Genomic DNA, 18,055 nt, shown 5'->3' on the forward strand with positions numbered 1-18,055 from the left:
GCTCTCTCTGGTGCCTGTCTTTGTGTAGGGGGGCACTCTGTATAACCCAGTATTCTATAGTTCCCTGCAGATATTTGTCCCGTTGCTTCCTCCTCTTCAATCTCTCCGCCTATATATATAGCAGTGGTGCCGGCTCACAGTGGGGGGAGGTGCAGGACTATGACTCCTCCCACACCCTACACAGAGTAATGATTGCACCATGTGACACACACTGACCCTCCCCTTTAATGGTAATTGGTACCGCTCGCTCGTGGTCATATGACTGTGAGGTTAGAGAGCTGGGTAGTTGCTCTCGGGATGTCGGGGGTGATGCCGGGCTCCTCGCTGGTGTCTTGCCTGCTGCTCACACTATGTGTCGCCTGCCTGGCCCAGGACGTGCCCCCGGTGAGTGGGACCCGGCTGCAATGTCTGCACCGGGTTGTTGTGCTGAGATAGAGAGCCGCTTCCGGGTGGTGCACAGTGCGGCGATGATTAGCTCGGGAGCCGCAGATATCGGTGTATACGGCGCCGTACGCCGGGCTGTCGGTGTCAGTACAGAGGTCCTGTGTGCTCGCGGGTTGTATCCCCCCCTGGGGCTCCACATGACAATGACGATTACTCCAGTAGCATCTTACACAACTGCTCTACATGGTCACTGGCTGCAGCTTCACAACTTTTTGTCCTTGGGAATCTGCAGGCGGAAAAGCAAACCTAATATTCCTTGGGAACAACTACAAAGTTTGGTTAAAGTAAAATGCCAAGTAGGGTGAAAGACACAATAAAGATAATTTTACATGTTGGTAAATTGTTCAGTTACATTTTAATAAATTGTACACAATGATGCCAAATGTATATGTGTGTATATATATATATATATATATATATATATATATATATATATATATATATATATATATGTATATATATATATATGTATATTATAATAATAATTACATTTAGGTCAGTCATTTAAACTTGTTTTTTTTTTATTTTTAATATTTAGTAATATTTTTTAAAATAAAGTACATTTTTACTTTTATTAGTCCAGTTAGTGGAATTGAACCTGCGACCATTTGATTCTTCTTTATAAAACTATACCGAAGTACTGCAGTATATAGTACAATTACTGATCTCCTGAGAGCCCAGGTATAGATAGTGGCGATGGGGCGTCAGTAGATTTGCATCTTGGGATGAGATGATGGGCACCATAACTACTGTGCCACGCCATCGCACCATTCACATGCCGCTGTCAGATTTACAAAGCCAGCACTGCCCCATACGTTCTGGGGGGATTACAGGGAATGTAGCAGAAGAGACACCTGATTATGTCTGAACTCCCATTCACCTGTCCATGTTCGGCATGTTAATGCCTCTTCTTTAGTGCTACATGCCTCATCACTATACAGAGCATGGAGCGCTGGTGGGCTTCCTGCGGGGGAGTGATAGTGAGTCCAGAGATGATAATTCTCTATCATTGGCTTAGGTAGTGAAATTAAATGGCTTCATCTTGGCAGGTCGGCTCAAAGAATTAATCAAAATGTATCTCTGGTCGTCCACACACTACAGTCACAGCTGATTTCTGCACGTTGTTTGCTATTAAATTTAGTATTAAATATCCAATAAATAATTTATATTGTCACATGGATAAGTAAGACATAATGACCTCATTGCTGGAAATGTCTTGTTTCAGTACACAGAAGATTGCAGAAGTGGAACGTACCCCCCCAGTGGACCAACGTAAGCACCGCTACCCTTTGTAGGAAGTAAACGTTAATCCTATGCTTTTAGTAGATTTACATATAATTTATGAGATAGTTGTCACCTGTCCGATTGTTCACTGGCTCTGACTTCCCACGTTCTGCTGTTACCCCTATGGAAGGTAATAAGCAGGTGCCAGACATATCTAGGACTTATTACAATCAAACAAGTCCAGTGGGTGCGACCTGCCATCAAAAATCTCATCTGCACTGTATGTTACTAATACGGAGTACCTCTGCATCATCATGGAGACTACTAGTTGGCGGCGGTGGTCACGTTTGTTGTGACATCGCTGCTGCGGCCTGTCAGTAAAGGTTGGAGCAGCGGTGGAGAGGCGGCAATGGACTCAGGAGAGGGCTATGGTCAGCTCAGTTTATACATTTTTACCTACGTGAAGCCCATAGGCATAAAAAAAGCTTATACCAGGAAAATCCCTTAAGGCTGTGTGCCCACTATGCGTTTTTCAAGCATTTTTGCCGCGGAATTTCCGCATTGAAAACTGTTAAAAAACTCTTGGTAATACTTGCCCCATGGTCCCCAATGATAATCCGCATGTGCTGTGCACATGCTGCGGAAATTTCCGCTGCGGATTATCATTGCGGAAAAATACGCAGCATGTCCATTAATTTTGCGGACACGCAGCGTAATCACCGCCATTGACTTGCATTGGACCGCGTGACATCCGCATCACTGCATCTGCACATGCGGATATTAAGCGATTCAATGTGCGGATGGTACCCAGGTCTGGAGAAGAGGAGACTCTCATCCACACCTGGGTACCATAGAAACTGTAAAAAAAAAAAAAAGAATTTAACATAAAGATTATACTTACCTTCCAATATCCTCCCGGTGTTTTCTCCCCTCCGTCTGGTCTGTTGTATGGGTCGCGGTGTTGTGAAGGGCCTGCCATGACGTCATTGAGTCATGTGACCTGTCACATGACTCAATGACGTCACCGCAGGTCCTTCACAACACCGCAAGCTGCCCAAGACACCGGACGCAGCAGAGAAAACACCGGGAGGACATCGGAAGGTAAGTATAATCTTTATTTTTTACCATTCTTTTTTTTTTTTTTTTTTTTTTTTATAACTAACTTGGTCACACTATATAAATCCATGCCGGTTGCATAGATTTATATAGTGTGAACAAGTTGTCAAGCACTTTTCTAAGTGATGCTAAAATCTCTTGGAGAAGTGCTTGATAACCAGCATGCGGAAATGTATGCCAAGACGCTGCAAAGACGCCTCACAAACACTTCTACCTGGCGGGAAAACCGCATGTAAAATCTGCATGTGTTTTTCCTGTCAGGGAGAAGCGTAAAAAATATGCAGCATTTCTACATCGTGGGCACAGAGCCTTAATGTCAGTTTCCTTTAAAAAAATCTGACACTGTTATAGGGGCACTGCTGGGCTTTATTAGCTCTTTGAAGCATCTTAAAGAGGTTGTCCACTACTTTTTCACTGATGACCTATCTTAAGGATAGGTCATCAATGTCTGATCAGCCAGGATCTGACACCCAGAGCTGGAATGAGGCGGAGCAGAGCGGTCAATGAGTTCAGACCGCGTCTCTGCTCACTGATTGCTGCGACCAGATGCCTTTGTCCGATCGCTCCAATCAGTGCTGGGGCTGGTGACGCTGCTGTGGCTTAGGGCACAGGTGCCCTGCTGTCAGAATCAGCAGGCACCTTAATGCGATCGTTGGCAGGGCTGTGGAGTCAGTAAGCCAAACCTCCGACTCCTCAATTTCCATGACACCGACTCCCTCATACATGGCTCATGTTTAAGTAATAAATTTACTGTAGCACAGATACATCTCAGCTAAAAGTCTAGACCCTTAGATCAGGAGTAGGACAGACATTTATAAGACATTTCATAACTTTCCCAAATTCTTATGAAAAAATATTCCCCACACACTGCATTGAACTACTGTACCCAATTTATTATAGATTTTAGGAGTTGGAGTCGGTCCATTTTACACCGACTCCACAGCCCTGATCGCCGTGCAACATTTTCACCAGGACGTATCCATACGTCCAAGGTCAGGAAGCACTTCCCAGCCAGGAAGTATGGATATGTCTAAGATTGTGGAGGGGTTAAGATGGTAATCCATCAGCACCTAAAGATCACATTGGGGAAGGGGCCAATTGGCGGTAGTGGATGTGCTCAGCTTCAGTCAGCCCACTCAACTGCCGTTGTCAATGATTGAGAGCAGCATCTATATGGTGCAATTGAATATGTCAGCAGGATTTTGCAATGCAATCTGACAGCAGCATGATGTAGGGGCAGGGACCTTGATTACAGCGATGTGTCACTTACTGGACTGCTTCTGCGGTTTCAATAAAATCAGTGTTTTTTTTTTCAGCAGGAGATTATCACTAGAGGACTAGTTGTCTTGTGCCTCCTAGTCCTCCTGCTCTGTGGAACCCTAGCACTGATTGGCAGCTTTCTGTGGACACTGTGCAGAGGCAGAGAACTGCCAATCAGTGGTGTGGTTGGAGTAATACAGAGCTCAGCATTTAGAGCACTGCTAGATCTGCAGCAGAGAAAACAGTGATTTTATCAGAATGACAGCAAGCAGCTCAGTAAGTGATAATTCACTGGAATCAGTGTTTCTGTCACTATATTATGCTCCGTTCAGATTACATAGCGGTATCTATGACCAGATTTTTGCTTTTAAACCATTAGGGCGTACCATTTTTGTCCTTCTTTGGGAACAGCCACACCACACACAAGGATATGCCATAAAAACATTAATTAGCAGTGGTACAATTAAACACTGTGGTTCTCAGAGCACATAAGGTGGTATAATGAATGGTCCAACACTTAAGTGTGGATGCATGGATACATAGGCTAGCCTGGTAATGCCCATCTACTGACAATATATTGTTCAACTTTGGAAATGTTTTTTTCTGTATTATTAGACATTGTCCCAATAAAATAGTACAAGTTATCTGTAACTGTACATGATTTCAGAACAGACAGTGGCAAATAGTATGGCCGCGGTTACTGCCCATAGGAGATGGGGACCTGCTCTCTGACACATCTTCTATTGAGAGAATGGGACAAATGTCACCAGTTAAAAAAAATAAATAATGAAAAATATTTATTCATCATAACTGTTGCTGCTCTTACAGATACCAAGGAAATGTACCATGGTACATAGTAAATCTGGACCAAGCACCAAAGGAAAGATGGCAGAAGATAATAACTGATAAGAAACAGCCGGTGAGTGTGGAGAGTCTGCATTGTTGTTTATGGAGATGTCAACAGATTTTTTTTATTGGAATATATGACTACTTCTCAGAATTTTACATACAATATATAAAAAGACACACATGCATGTGGTTCTCAATATCTGACATGAAATCGGAATAAACCTTTCCCATTTTAGGTCAATTGGGATTACCATAATTTTTAATATTTGCCAAATGCCAGAAGAATTAGAGAGAGAGAGAGAATGTTTTAAGACATTAACATTGCTTACTGTAAAATCAAAAGTTTACATACATTCCATTAGTTTTTGGTACCATTGCCCTTAAGCTGAATGACTTGGGTCAAACGTTTGGGATATTCTTCCACAAGCTTCTCACAATTGTTGGTTGGAATTTGGGCCCATTCCTCCTGACAAAACTGGTGTAACTGATCCAGGTTTGTAGGTCGCCTTGCTCACACCTGCCTTTTCAGTTTTGCCCATAAATTTTCAATATGATTGAGATCAGGGCTTTGTGATGGCCACTCCAATCTTTGACTTTGTTATCCTTAAGCCACTTTGTTACCATTTTGGCAGTGTGCTTCGGGTCATTGTCCATTTGGAAGACCCATTTCCGCCAAAGCTTTAACTTCTTGGCTGATGTCTTGAGATGTTGCCATATAATCTTCTTTCTCATGATGCCATCCGTTTTGTGAAGTGCACCAGTCTCTCCTGCAGCAAAAAAAAACCCTACAACATGATGCTGCCACCCCTGTGTTTCACAGTTGGGATGGTGTTCTTAGGCTTCCAATCTTCTCCCTTTTTCCTCCAAACGTAACGATGGTCATTATGCCCAAAATGTTCAATTTTAGTTTCATCAGACCATAGGACATTTCTCTAATGGTCCTGTGTGCATTGGCAGACATTCATCTGGCTTTCTTATGTTTCTTTTGGAATAATGGCTTCTTCCTGGCAGAGTGGTCTTTCTGCCCATGTTGAAACAGTACTTGTTTCACTGTGGATATTGACACAATCTTACAAGCTTCTGCCATTATCTTCATAAGGTCTTTTGCTTTTATCCTTGGATTGATATGCACATGTCGGACCAAAGCACGTTATCTCTGGGACACAGAACCCGTCTCCTTCCTGAGCGGTATGATGGTTGGACAATCCCATCTTGTTTGTACTTGTGTATAATTGTTTGTACAGATGCACGAGGCACCTTCAGATATCTTGAAATTGTACCCAATGATGAGCCAGACTTGTGCAAGTCCACAATTCTCTTCCTGATATCTTGGCTGATTTCTTTAGACTTCCCCATGATGCTACACAAAGAAGCAGTGTGCTTCAGGTGTGCATTAAAATACATCCACAGGTGTGTCTCTAATTAACTCAGATGTTGCCAAAAAACCTGTCAGAAGCTTCGAAACACATAACATCATCATATGGGCTGTCCAGAATTGTTTAAAGGCATAGTAATCTTAATGTATGTAAACTTCTGACTTTGCAGTAAGTATTAAAAATGCCTTAAAGCATTCTCAGTCTCATTATTCTGGCATTTGGCAAATATTTAAAATGATGGTAATCCTAATTGACCTAAAACTGGGTCTCCCAGCAAAAAAAGAGCAGGATGACTCTACAAGTACAAGGTCCATGCAGATGGTTCCCTTTGTCAACTTAAAACCCCAGTATTCTTTCAGGTTCTTGTTAAAAAAAAAAAAAATCATGGTCTGGGCATACGGCTGAGTTTTCTAGAGTAGCTCAGCTTCTACAAGAGAATAGTATTTTTGTGCCAGCGTGCCTAGTACTTCACAGTATAGAGCCGCAGGCATGAGATCAAACCTGTATCCAAACTCTGTATGGTTTTCCTAGGCTTAGAATATAGTTTTAGGACTTGTTTGTTTAATGGGGCTATCCATTATTAGATAAACTTTGCTTCTTTCTTGGAGAAACCATTTGTTCCCAAGTTGTGGCTGATATTGCTGCTCAGCGCCATTCACTCCCGATGGAGCTGGAGTCTACATACAGGTGCGGTGGAGTTAGTGGAAGAAAGCCGCCTTGCTTTCCCAGTCCTGTATAACCCCTTTATTTTTGTATTTCTCTTATTTTAGCATTCGTAGTAAGGCAGTAGTGTTTAATAGATTACTTTAATTACTAATTTTTTATTTTTTCTTCTCCACAGCTAACCGCAATGATTCAGCAAATTAAGGACCTGGTGAAATTTTTCTTCCATAGTGAGAAACTTATCGATTTGGTAGATACTAAATTGGTAAGTTGCCGATTTACAGTACTGAGGTCTGATTGATGTGTGCGGGAAGCAGCGTAAATGACTAGTGGTCAGGTCTAGGGACTTGGAAAGGTATCATGGTTCGTCTCTGTTCACATCAGCATTGTGGCTTCCACTTCTATCAGTCCGATCCAGCACATGATATAAAGTGGCAGCGCCCAACAGACCCAGGTGATGTGTAATGGCTCTGCCGGTTCTGCTGATATTTTGAGAGCAAAAAATAAATCATGGCTTGTCCGGCTTCCCATCAATAACTGTCATCGGAGCCTTGATTCATGCTTTGTCATATAGAGAAGGAGGAAGATTTATTATACTTCTCAGTAACGAGGTGAAATCTAAGCACAAAGATAGAAGTCACATGGGCTGCAGGCAGAACATCATATAGTCTAAGGCTATGTTCACACAACCATATATTCAGTCCAAGTGCTGAATGTGGGGAAAAACTGACCAATTCAATTTGTCGTTCAGATGACGTCTTTCATCACATGGACTGAGTCTGCGTAAAAAAAATTAAGTTTGCTCTATATTTTGGATGAGTCTCACTCATTCAAGCCTATGGGTGCAAAAAAGATCAGGCCCATACAGATCAGCAGTATACGGTGCACTGCACATACCTGTGTGACTGGCGCCCTACAAAAGCCTTACCCGTGTGCAATTCTAATACTAGGCGACTGCCCCTTCCATGAATGGCAGTCCTGAGTGGTGGTTTCATCGGTATTTTACACCTGTGTTGCCTCCGCATATATCATGGTAGTCTGCTGATCCTGTAAGTGCATGAGTTTTCTGACCTTTGTTGGTAACTATGGCTGCCTTTTTTTCTGCTGTTTTTTAACCCATATAGTAGGCAGCTAAGATTTCGGCTCCTGTCATTTTCTCTTGGGTCCGTTCTACATTACACAGACGTATTCATCTGCCCGCAAATCCCGATCAAGAGTCTTGTTAGATCTCAAAAGTATCGTCCGTATGTCGCTGGCGAAACCTAAGATTTAAGCAAAAATGAACAAATTCCCCGCAGTAAATAAAGAACAGTAGTCCATGAAAATAATATTCGGTGCTTAGTTAACATAATTTTGATAAAAAAAAAAGTAATAGCCATCCCACCGCGTCAAGGTGACCCTATTTGGGACAGTCCTAACCTCTAGTATTAAAACCTTACCATATGTTAAATGATGTAAATGTGAACAAGGGCCAAGCGGGACAGAGACCCCGGTCTGTGATGTGTGGATGTAATATTGTTCAAAAATCAGTCCATATTATACTTGTGTGAACCCGGTCTGCAATAAACCTCTGGTCCCTAAGATTAACAGAAGACGGGCACAATTTGCTGATAGTCAACATAACTTAGTGTTTTATGGAAAGTTCTTACTAGATATACGGACAGGCTTCCTGACAGAATGCGTGACTATCAGAATATAGAAGATCTAATGTGTGACATGTTTGTTTTGCAGCCAGCTCTTCTTGGAAATCTTCCACCACCTTTTGATGAAGAAATTAAAGGAATTGCTGATGCGTCTGGACTTCCACTAGGTATCTGTGAGCTGCAATATAAGCCCAATAGACAGACAGGAAATATGTATAAAAAAATCCTTCAGCTGATCTGTACTGGGCTTCATAGGGGGCCGTCAGTTTTCATATATACTATTGTATTGTATAGCACAAGAGATTTGCTGGTCCATGTCCATTAACCACTCACCCCCGGTCCATTTTCCGTTTTTCGGTTTTATTTCTACCAAGAGCCTTAACTTTTTTTTTTTTTTTTTTTTTTCACTGCATGGTAAAACTGCTGGTAAATGATACCCCAGGTCAGTATGAGTACGCTGAAACCAAACATGGCAAGAAACTTTTTTTGAGACTAATAACGTTTTCATTTTTTCGGGATATGGGGCTGTTTGAGGGGTCACTTTTTGCGCCCTGAGATGTATTTACTGCTGCTATTTGGGGTAGATGCGATGTTTATATCGCCTCTTATTTTTCTGCAAACACTGTAAAGCAAAAAAAAAATGTAAACGCCAAGCAAAGTTCTTCCTACCTTTGGAGCTGAAAGTCTTGTAGACTCTCGGTTAAATTTTCCTTCTTTTTATATTTTCTCATTCATTTTTATGTTTTATTATAATTAACTGTTAGTCTTCCTAAGGATTCGGCTTGATTTACATTTTTTATTTTCCATGATAGGAGAAGTTATGTTATTCAACATCTTCTATGAAGTGTTCACGGTGTGCACATCGGTGGTGGCAGAGGATACGTCCGGTAACTTGCACTTCTCGCATCTTTTACAGCTCAGGTGACGGATTTTTGACAGTTTTGTTTTAACATTTGTCTATTTAATATGCAGGAAAGTTATTCCATGCCAGAAATCTGGATTTCGGATTATTCCTTGGGTGAGTTCTCTTATTTTTTGGTAATGTGAAAAAATCACTTTTTCATTATTTTCTATTTTGACCAATATATTCCACATCACTGTGTATAGATTGCAATCACTCACATAGAGTACAATTTATCTTTATATCAGTACATTGACTCCAATAGCTGGCCCATTTAGAAGAGACACACTTCGGATTTATTTATTTTTGATCCATTTCCAAACAATCCATATGTTCAGCTCTCATCTGTAGCGTACCATATAACTGTTGACCCTTTCTACGTAGAAAGTTCTATGTCGGGGGGCCAATGAATGAAGCTGGCTCAGGAGTTTATCGCACCCCAACGTCTCACGTCACCATAGCGTTCCGCCTGTGGGTTGCCGCAGGCTGGACTTCATAGGACACCATCTTATTAACTATAAACAATACTGCGATATTGCAGATTTTAGAACAAGCAGAGAAAGAAACAGAAGTTCAGATCCCCTATTGTGACTGGAAAATGAATTGAACAGAAATTTGAATTTTCCTTCCACTTTCCCCATTTTTAAAAAATTTATAAAAACAACAAACCTAGTCAGTATTGCCGAGTCAGCAAAAGTCCAATATATAAAATAATTTTGAACCATACAGAAAAAGCCTTTAAAGCAAAAAAAAAAAATCATTTCTACTCAGGTGGGATGTGAAGAATAATTCGTGGATGGTCACTGAACTGCTCAGACCTTTAGCTGTCAATGTGAATTTCCAACGAAATAACAAAACTGTTTTCTTGTCCACGAGCTTTGCTGGATATGTGGGAATGTTAACTGGAATGAAACCGGTAAGTAACTTATACAGTTAAATTTCCATGTATTTTTCTTACAGTGATCTAGCAGAGGCAGACTGGTGTATATGGAGGCTGGGTGACTGTCCTCATGGCTGGTCTTTATATGGAGGTTGGGTGACCTTCCTCGCGGCTGGTCTTTATATGGAGGGTGGGTGACTGTCCTCGCTACTGTTTGCCCTAATCAGGGCTGTAGGATACAGTGTAGGATGCTATATCCGAATCAGAGACCATATACAGTACAGACCAAAAGTTTGGACACACCTTCTCATTTAAAGATTTTTCTGTATTTTCATGACTGAAAATTGTACATTCACACTGAAGGCATCAAACTATGAATTAACACATGTGGAATTATATACTTAACAAGAAAGTGTGAAACAACTGAAAATATGTCTTATATTCTAGGTTCTTCAAAGTAGCCACCTTTTGCTTTGATGACTGCTTTGCACACTCTTGGCATTCTCTTGATGAGCTTCAAGAGGTAGTCACCGGAAATGGTTTTCACTTCACAGGTGTGCCCTGTCAGGTTTAATAAGTGGGATTTCTTGCCTTATAAATGGGGTTGGGACCATCAGTCGTGTTGTGCAGAAGTCTGGTGGATACACAGCTGATAGTCCTACTGAATAGACTGTTGGCTGCTTTTTTCTTGCCATAATACAAATTCTAAGTAAAGAAAAACGAGTGGCCATCATTACTTTAAGAAATGAAGGTCAGTCATTCCGAAAAATTGGGCAAACTTTGAAAGTGTACCCAAGTGCAGTTGCAAAAACCATCAAGCGCTACAAAGAAACTGTCTCACATGAGGACCGCCCCAGGAAAGGAAGACCAAGAGTCACCTCTGCTTCTGAGGATAAGTTTATCTGAGTCACCAGCCTCAGAAATCGCATGTTAACAGCAGCTCAGATTAGAGACCAGGTCAATGCCACACAGAGTTCTAGCAGCAGACACATCTCTACAGCAACTGTTAAGAGGAGACTTTGTGCAGCAGGCCTTCATGGTAAAATAGCTGCTAGGAAACCACTGCTAAGGACAGGCAACACGCAGAAGAGACTTGTTTGGGCTAAAGAACACAAGGAATGGACATTAGACCAGTGTAAATCTGTGCTTTGGTCTGATGAGTCCAAATTTGAGATCTTTGGTTCCAACCACCGTGTCTTTGTGCGACGCAGAAAAGGTGAACGGATGGACTCTACATGCCTGGTTCCCACCGTGAAGCATAGAGGAGGAGGTGTGATGGTGTGGGGGTGCTTTGCTGGTGACACTGTTGGGGATTTATTCAAAATTGAAGGCATACTGAACCAGCATGGCTACCACAGCATCTTGCAGCGGCATGCTATTCCATCCGGTTTGCGTTTAGTTGGACCATCATTTATTTTTCAACAGGACAATGACCCCAAACACACCTCCAGGCTGTGTAAGGGCTATTTGACCAAGAAGGAGAGTGATGGGGTGCTACACCAGATGACCTGGCCTCCAGTCACCAGACCTGAACCCAATCGAGATGGTTTGGGGTGAGCTGGACCGCAGAGTGAAGGCAAAAGGGCCAACAAGTGCTAAACATCTCTGGGAACTCCTTCAAGATTGTTGGAAGACCATTTCCGGTGACTACCTCTTGAAGCACATCAAGAGAATGCCAAGAATGTGCAAAGCAGTCATCAAAGCAAAAGGTGGCTACTTTGAAGAACCTAGAATATAAGACATATTTTCAGTTGTTTCACACTTTTTTGTTAATTATATAATTCCACATGTGTTAATTCATAGTTTTGATGCCTTCAGTGTGAATGTACAATTTTCATAGTAATGAAAATACAGAAAAATCTTTAAATGAGAAGGTGTGTCCAAACTTTTGGTCTGTACTGTACATCAGGTAACTGAAAGATGATCAGATCTCCTGACCCAGCATACACATGCACACCTGGCGCAGCTGAACATGTAAGTGTTTTATAAGGGTAGAGGGGAGAAGACTGCTGCCAGAACATTTTCTCCATAGGATCAGATTGTCACTTTAAACCTTTACCGACATCCACCATACATGTCTGGTGCGGGTGTATGGAGCGGGCCCAAGAGCTGAGCCTGCTCCATACCTGGCAGATGCTGGCTGTGTTATATATCCGGTATCTGCTGGTAACAGCAGCATCTAGAGCGAGCTCTGATTGCTGCTGTTTAAACCCCCTTTTTAAAGGTCTTTGTTAGTCACTGACAACAGCTTTTAAGGCACACAATCAGGGTGGTGGGCGTTCAGGCATCTTTTTTCCCACTCTTTTTTTTTTTTTTTTTTTTTTCTTTCTTGTCAACTATCATGGGGTGCTAATGGTTGTCATGACAGCCGGCAGCTTCTTGAAGACCCTCATGTCTGCTATCTTTGTGTCCTGCACACAGGTTCGGCATGAAAGTAGTTTCCTATAGAAGACTGGATCAAATGATTGCATATTCAGCTCTTCTCGGGGGAACTAATAAATTAAATAAAAAATTAAAAATGTTTATTTAAAAATAGTGAAAATAAAAATACCAGCCCTTTTCCTAGTTCCCAGACCTAAACCAAAACCGTGTGTGTTTGTTTTGTTTTTTGTTTTTTACCACAAAAATACTGTATATGTATAAAAGAAAATATTTAAAAAGGTTGTCTAGCTTTAGTGTACAAGTCTGCAGTGACGCTCTGTGAGGATTCTCTGGTGCCATGAGTGGGTGGTCATGTGACCTAAAGTATGCGATTTGCATACTTCCGGCCACATTTCGACTAGACTCTGCCTGGCCTCGCTTAGTACACTTGCTTGTTTGAGGCTGTGCACATCTAGTCTTCACGTGACCGCATGTATTCAAATCACATACTTTCAGCCTCGTGACCGCCCGGTCTTGGCTTCGGACAATCCAGTGCGCACGATGTGAGGATTCACAGGTCTGCAGTCACATAGAGTAACTGCAGACTTGTAGCCTATAGCCAGACAATCCCTTTAAGTTTTGGTATCGCTATAATAATACTGACTTGGAGAATCATGGTACCAGGTCATTATCATCGCACTTGGAATTTTCTCCATCGTTTCTGTACACCACTACATTTAACGTGAATAGTGTAATTCAAAACTGCAACTTGTCCTTCAAAAACCAAGCCCTCGTAATAGCTAAACTAATTACCACTTTTGGAAGAAGTGAGGGGGGGGGGGGGGAGAGAAGGGGAAAATGGCTGCTATGTGAAGAGATTAGTGTAACAAGACAGAAACAACATTTTGCATTAAGGTACAATATTGAAACCCATGTCAGGTTGTTTTTATTTTTTTTCTCTTAACATTTCTAGAACTGCAAAAACTGATAAGCATTTTACATGGCATCCTTTCTCAGATATGTCACTGGTGCCAATTATTGTCTCACTAACATCACTGTATTCTGTGCAGGGGGTACTGACTCTCACCATGAACGAGCGCTTTAGTCTTGATGGCGGCTATATTGGTAAGTTACTTTTAGCACCTACACGTGGCAGAGTGCTGGCGCTGCGCTCGCATGTCACACAGCGTCCATCTCCCAGGATCTTCGGAGGGTGCAGCAATGCAAGAAACTATCACATAACTGCAGTGCTGCCCCCTGATGTCCTGTTCCTGGAGGGGTTGCGGACAGTGAGTGCAGCCCCAGCCTCCAGTGATGTCACGTTTGAGACTCCTCTCTAACCAAATTTCACACAAATTGTATATAAAAAAAAAAAAAAAAAACCACATTTAGGGATTAGTTAGATAGGGAGAAGCCTAGAGGGCATTGTATAACTAAGCAAATTGCTAAAATGGTTAGGGTTTAAGGATGTATATTTAGAAAATACATTTTAGGTGACGGACCACCCTTTTAACCAGTGTCTACTGCATTGTGCTTCTGTTCCCTGCACCTTCCTAATGGTGGCTTACTTGTGCTATTCCTCCTCCACTTACATTACAGCTCTCCTGCCTCTTATCTTGACATTTGAAGCTCTTGTGGCCATGACATCTTTGCACTCAGTTAGGCACACACTTATGTGCTGTAATGGTTCATTCCGTACTTGTAAAGGACCACTTCTGTGTTGTATTGTTGCCGTATTGAGTACAGCTATAATGACGTACATCTTCCAAATCAGTTTTGCAATTGTATTAAAAACTTCTCACTCACGGTTGTGTTTTTATTTTGTGCCTATGCAGGTGTTCTTGAATGGATCTTAGGAATAAGACAAGGGGCTTGGATGAGCTTTCTCACTAGAAATGTGTTGGAGAATGCCACCAGGTATGCTTTTACTCAAATTATATATGAAAATTATACACAGTACCTAGCAAAAGTTCTCAGCAGGTGTGGGAAAATGCTGCAAAGTAATAATGCTTCCAGAAATGGGAGTGTCAGTAGTTCATTTTTATCAATTAGCACTGCTGCTCGTCCTTCGTAGTCGAAGGTGACCATGACTTCAGGGATCGGTGGCTGTGGGTCCGGAGGTGATTGAGGTCAATCCTGGCCCTGAAGGCTCGCCCACATACGTGACATAAGTAACTAGATGTGATCGGGACAGTAGATGCCTCTTGTGCCTTGCGCACATATCGCTTTCTTTTTGCCTCAGAGATTCTCCTATCTTCAGCTGCACATGCTCCTGAGGTGATCCTGCCTCGCCAAGCTGAACGGTCCAGGGCAAGCTTCTCCCATTTGTTGATGTTCACTCCAAGGTTTTTGAGAGATGCTTTAAGGCAGTCCTTATAACATTTATTCTGCCCACAGACTGCTCACTTTCCCTGACAGTTCTCCGTACAGCAGTTGTTTAGGCAATTTGCCGTCTGGCATTCTGACCACATGTCCAACCCACCTGGCTTTGGCTTTCAGCAGGAGAGTATAAATGCTGCAGAACCCAGCTTGTTCCAGGATTGCCGTGGCGGGGACATTGTCTTGCCACCTGATGTGGAGAAGTCTGCGGAGACAGCTCAGGTGAAGGTGATTGAACTGTTTGGCATGCCCACTGTAGACAGTCCAGGTCTTTCTGGCATAGAGAAGTGTCGTAAGGACCACCATGTGGTAAGGCTGAGTCCCCTTCATTCCCAGACGTTCTTGCGCATGCCGGCGGCTTTGGCAATTCTGTTGTTGACCTCAGCGTCTATGGGCACTACGCGGGAGAGAGTGCTGCCCACGTAGGTGAAGTTGTCAACTGCTTTGAGGTTGTTCTCCTTCACCGTATTGCGTGGCTGCTGGTATGGATTTCCTGAAGCAGGTTGATACATAACTTCGGTCTTTTTAGTATTGATGACGAAACCGAAGTTGTCGCAAGCTTGTGAAAAACTATCCATATCGCACTGCATCTGCTGCTCTGTGCTGGCGTTGAGTGTGCAGTCATCGGCAAACAAGAAGTCACGGATGAAAGTCTCATGCACCTTTTGTAACAACCTTCAGTCGTCTGGGGTTGAAAATTTTGCAGTCAGTCCTGTACCTGACATGGATTCTGTCTTGCTAGAGACATCTCTCGACATGGCAGAAAATAGCATACTGAACAGGGTCGAGGCGAGTACACAGCCGTTTGTAATTTGGGAAGGCCTCCAATTCACCTCCATCATTTAGGACCTTCACCATCATATCCTCATGGAGCTGCCTGATGATTTTAATTGACTTGCTCGGGCAGCCAAACTTTGCCATGATTTTCCACAGGCTGTCTCTGACTGTGTTTAAAGCCTTGAGCAAGTCGACAAAGGTTATGAAAAGGTCGCTACGTTGCTCCTGGCACTTCTTCTGGAGTTGATGCACCGCAAAGACCATATCTGTCATCCTACGTTCAGCACGGAAGCTGCATCGGCTTTCGGGTAGTAGACCTTGCTCAAGGTGGTAGAGGAGACAGTTGAGCAAGAGCCGAGCCAGCATCTTCCCATCAGTGGACGGAAGGGAGATGCCTCAACGGCTGTCGCAAGATTGGCGGTTGCCTTTTTGTCTTGTAGATGTGGATTATGCTGGCATCATCCAGCTGCTGCGGAACCTGTGGAAAAAGGAACATGGACTGGAATGGTTTGTATTAGGACAGGACCTCCTGCTTTGTATAACTCTGCATATATAGCATAGTTTATTCGGTCTCCCATGACAGCACCATGTGAGAGAGAGGATCCGCCCGTCAAGGACAGGAAACCTACAGGTTAAAAAGGGCGGCCCTCTCTTCCCGCCTCAGTTTAGGTTTCCTGTCCATGATGGGAGACCTCGCAGGTTTACCTGCAGAAGTTGGACTCCTGTCCCAGAGAGGGCCACAGCAGGTGGTTGGAGCCGGTCCGTCCCGGTCCTCTGGAGACGCCACGGTAGGGCTCAGTGGGGCGCCTCCGTGAGCGTTGCGGCGGGCGCGACATCGCCTCACGGGGAGGTAGATGTCCGCCAGGTGTGGGGCCGCTAGCGGGCTTCCTCCTCCCGCTACAAATCGCAGGAGATCCAGGTCGCGCCGGCAGGGCACGTGACAGGCGCGACCTAGTGACGTGACTTCCGGTGCACCGGGCAGGAAGTCCCCGTGACGTCACCGGAAGGGGCCGGAGCCCTGGGATTTCAATTTTGCGCGCGAGCAGCTGAACGCTGGGTGATTAAAGGACCTGGCGGCGAGGAGCCCACCTGGGGCGATGAACCCACCTGGCCACCTGGGGAGGAAGACCAAGGAGCAGGTAACTCCCTCCTGGCCAGTATATAAAGGGTCTGGTAACATACAGAGGTGCTTCCCAGCCCATTCTTACACTGTAAGTTATAGAAGATTCACAAGAGCTGTCACCTAGGCAACAACATCTGCTGCAGGAGCAGCCCTCTGGGGAGCCCTCACAACTAGTGGCGCAGCGTCATTCCCGGCTAGGGTCTGGTCGTACAGCTAGAAGAGCTGCCACTAAGAGCAGGAAGGACGGTCCGGTGCGGCGTGATTCCTCGCCATGCATGTTGGATTCCTCTGCTTCTACGGTACCGAAGGCTCTGTGGGGTGAGTGGAATCTTCGTGAAAGTTCTACTAATGTTTCCTCCTTCTTTCTATCTATGACTTTCTTTTAGAGCAAGAAATGTTCCTCAAAATCCAAACACAGAGAATGTGCCTTATGTAGTTGTCCACTCCCTGATTCATATACCAAGAAGTTATGCCAGCTTTGTATTAGCAAGATGTCAGAGGAAACCCCAGATTTTTCCCTAGGCCTAAGAACTTTAATAAGGGAAGAAATGGGCAAAGCCTTGTAGGGTTCAGAGTCTGGGCATATTCCTCAAGAAACCCAGCCGGGTTCAGACTCTGAACTATCGGTCGCTTCCTCTTCCGCCTTCTCTTCCTCTGACAGTGAACCAGATAGACAGTGCTTTCCCCTGAAGGAGGTCGATGCCCTAGTAAAAGCTGTCCGATCTACAATGGGGATAGTGGACACTAGGGCAGAGAAATCAGCTGAGGATGTTATGTTTGGTGGTCTGGGACTAAAGAAAAGAAGGTGCTTTCCGGTAAATTCAAAGGTGAAAGACCTCATTGATAAGGAGTGGAGAAAGCCTGACAAGAAGGGTAATGTTCCTCCATCCTTTAAAAGGAAATATCCGTTTGAGGATGCTATGTGTTCCTCCTGGTTAAAAGCACCCAAACTGGATGTTGCTGTTGCCAAAGCAGCGAGAAGAACTTCCCTCCCGTTCGATGATATGGGTGCATTGAGAGACCCCCAAGACAGACGGGCTGATACTTTCTTGAAAGGGG

General features: G+C 43.6%; 1 protein-coding gene across 1 annotated transcript in view; it reads left to right on the plus strand.

Moving 5' to 3' along the window:
• Positions 1-208: 208 nt before the first annotated feature.
• ASAH1 (N-acylsphingosine amidohydrolase 1) overlaps positions 209-18,055 on the plus strand; it is a 37,314-nt gene continuing 19,467 nt past the window's right edge. The window contains exons 1-10 of the mRNA XM_073645379.1: positions 209-384; positions 1,670-1,716; positions 4,873-4,963; positions 7,111-7,197; positions 8,664-8,742; positions 9,388-9,462; positions 9,548-9,593; positions 10,248-10,392; positions 13,788-13,842; positions 14,553-14,634. Coding sequence (XP_073501480.1) covers positions 259-384; positions 1,670-1,716; positions 4,873-4,963; positions 7,111-7,197; positions 8,664-8,742; positions 9,388-9,462; positions 9,548-9,593; positions 10,248-10,392; positions 13,788-13,842; positions 14,553-14,634 — 833 coding nt within the window. The 5' untranslated portion in view covers positions 209-258. The remainder of the gene's footprint in view (positions 385-1,669; positions 1,717-4,872; positions 4,964-7,110; positions 7,198-8,663; positions 8,743-9,387; positions 9,463-9,547; positions 9,594-10,247; positions 10,393-13,787; positions 13,843-14,552; positions 14,635-18,055) is intronic.

This window comes from Phyllobates terribilis, unplaced genomic scaffold (genome assembly GCF_046119375.1).
Source record: "Phyllobates terribilis strain yellow unplaced genomic scaffold, ASM4611937v1 Scaffold_1__5_contigs__length_1240528914, whole genome shotgun sequence".
Taxonomy (NCBI): Eukaryota; Metazoa; Chordata; class Amphibia; order Anura; family Dendrobatidae; genus Phyllobates; species Phyllobates terribilis.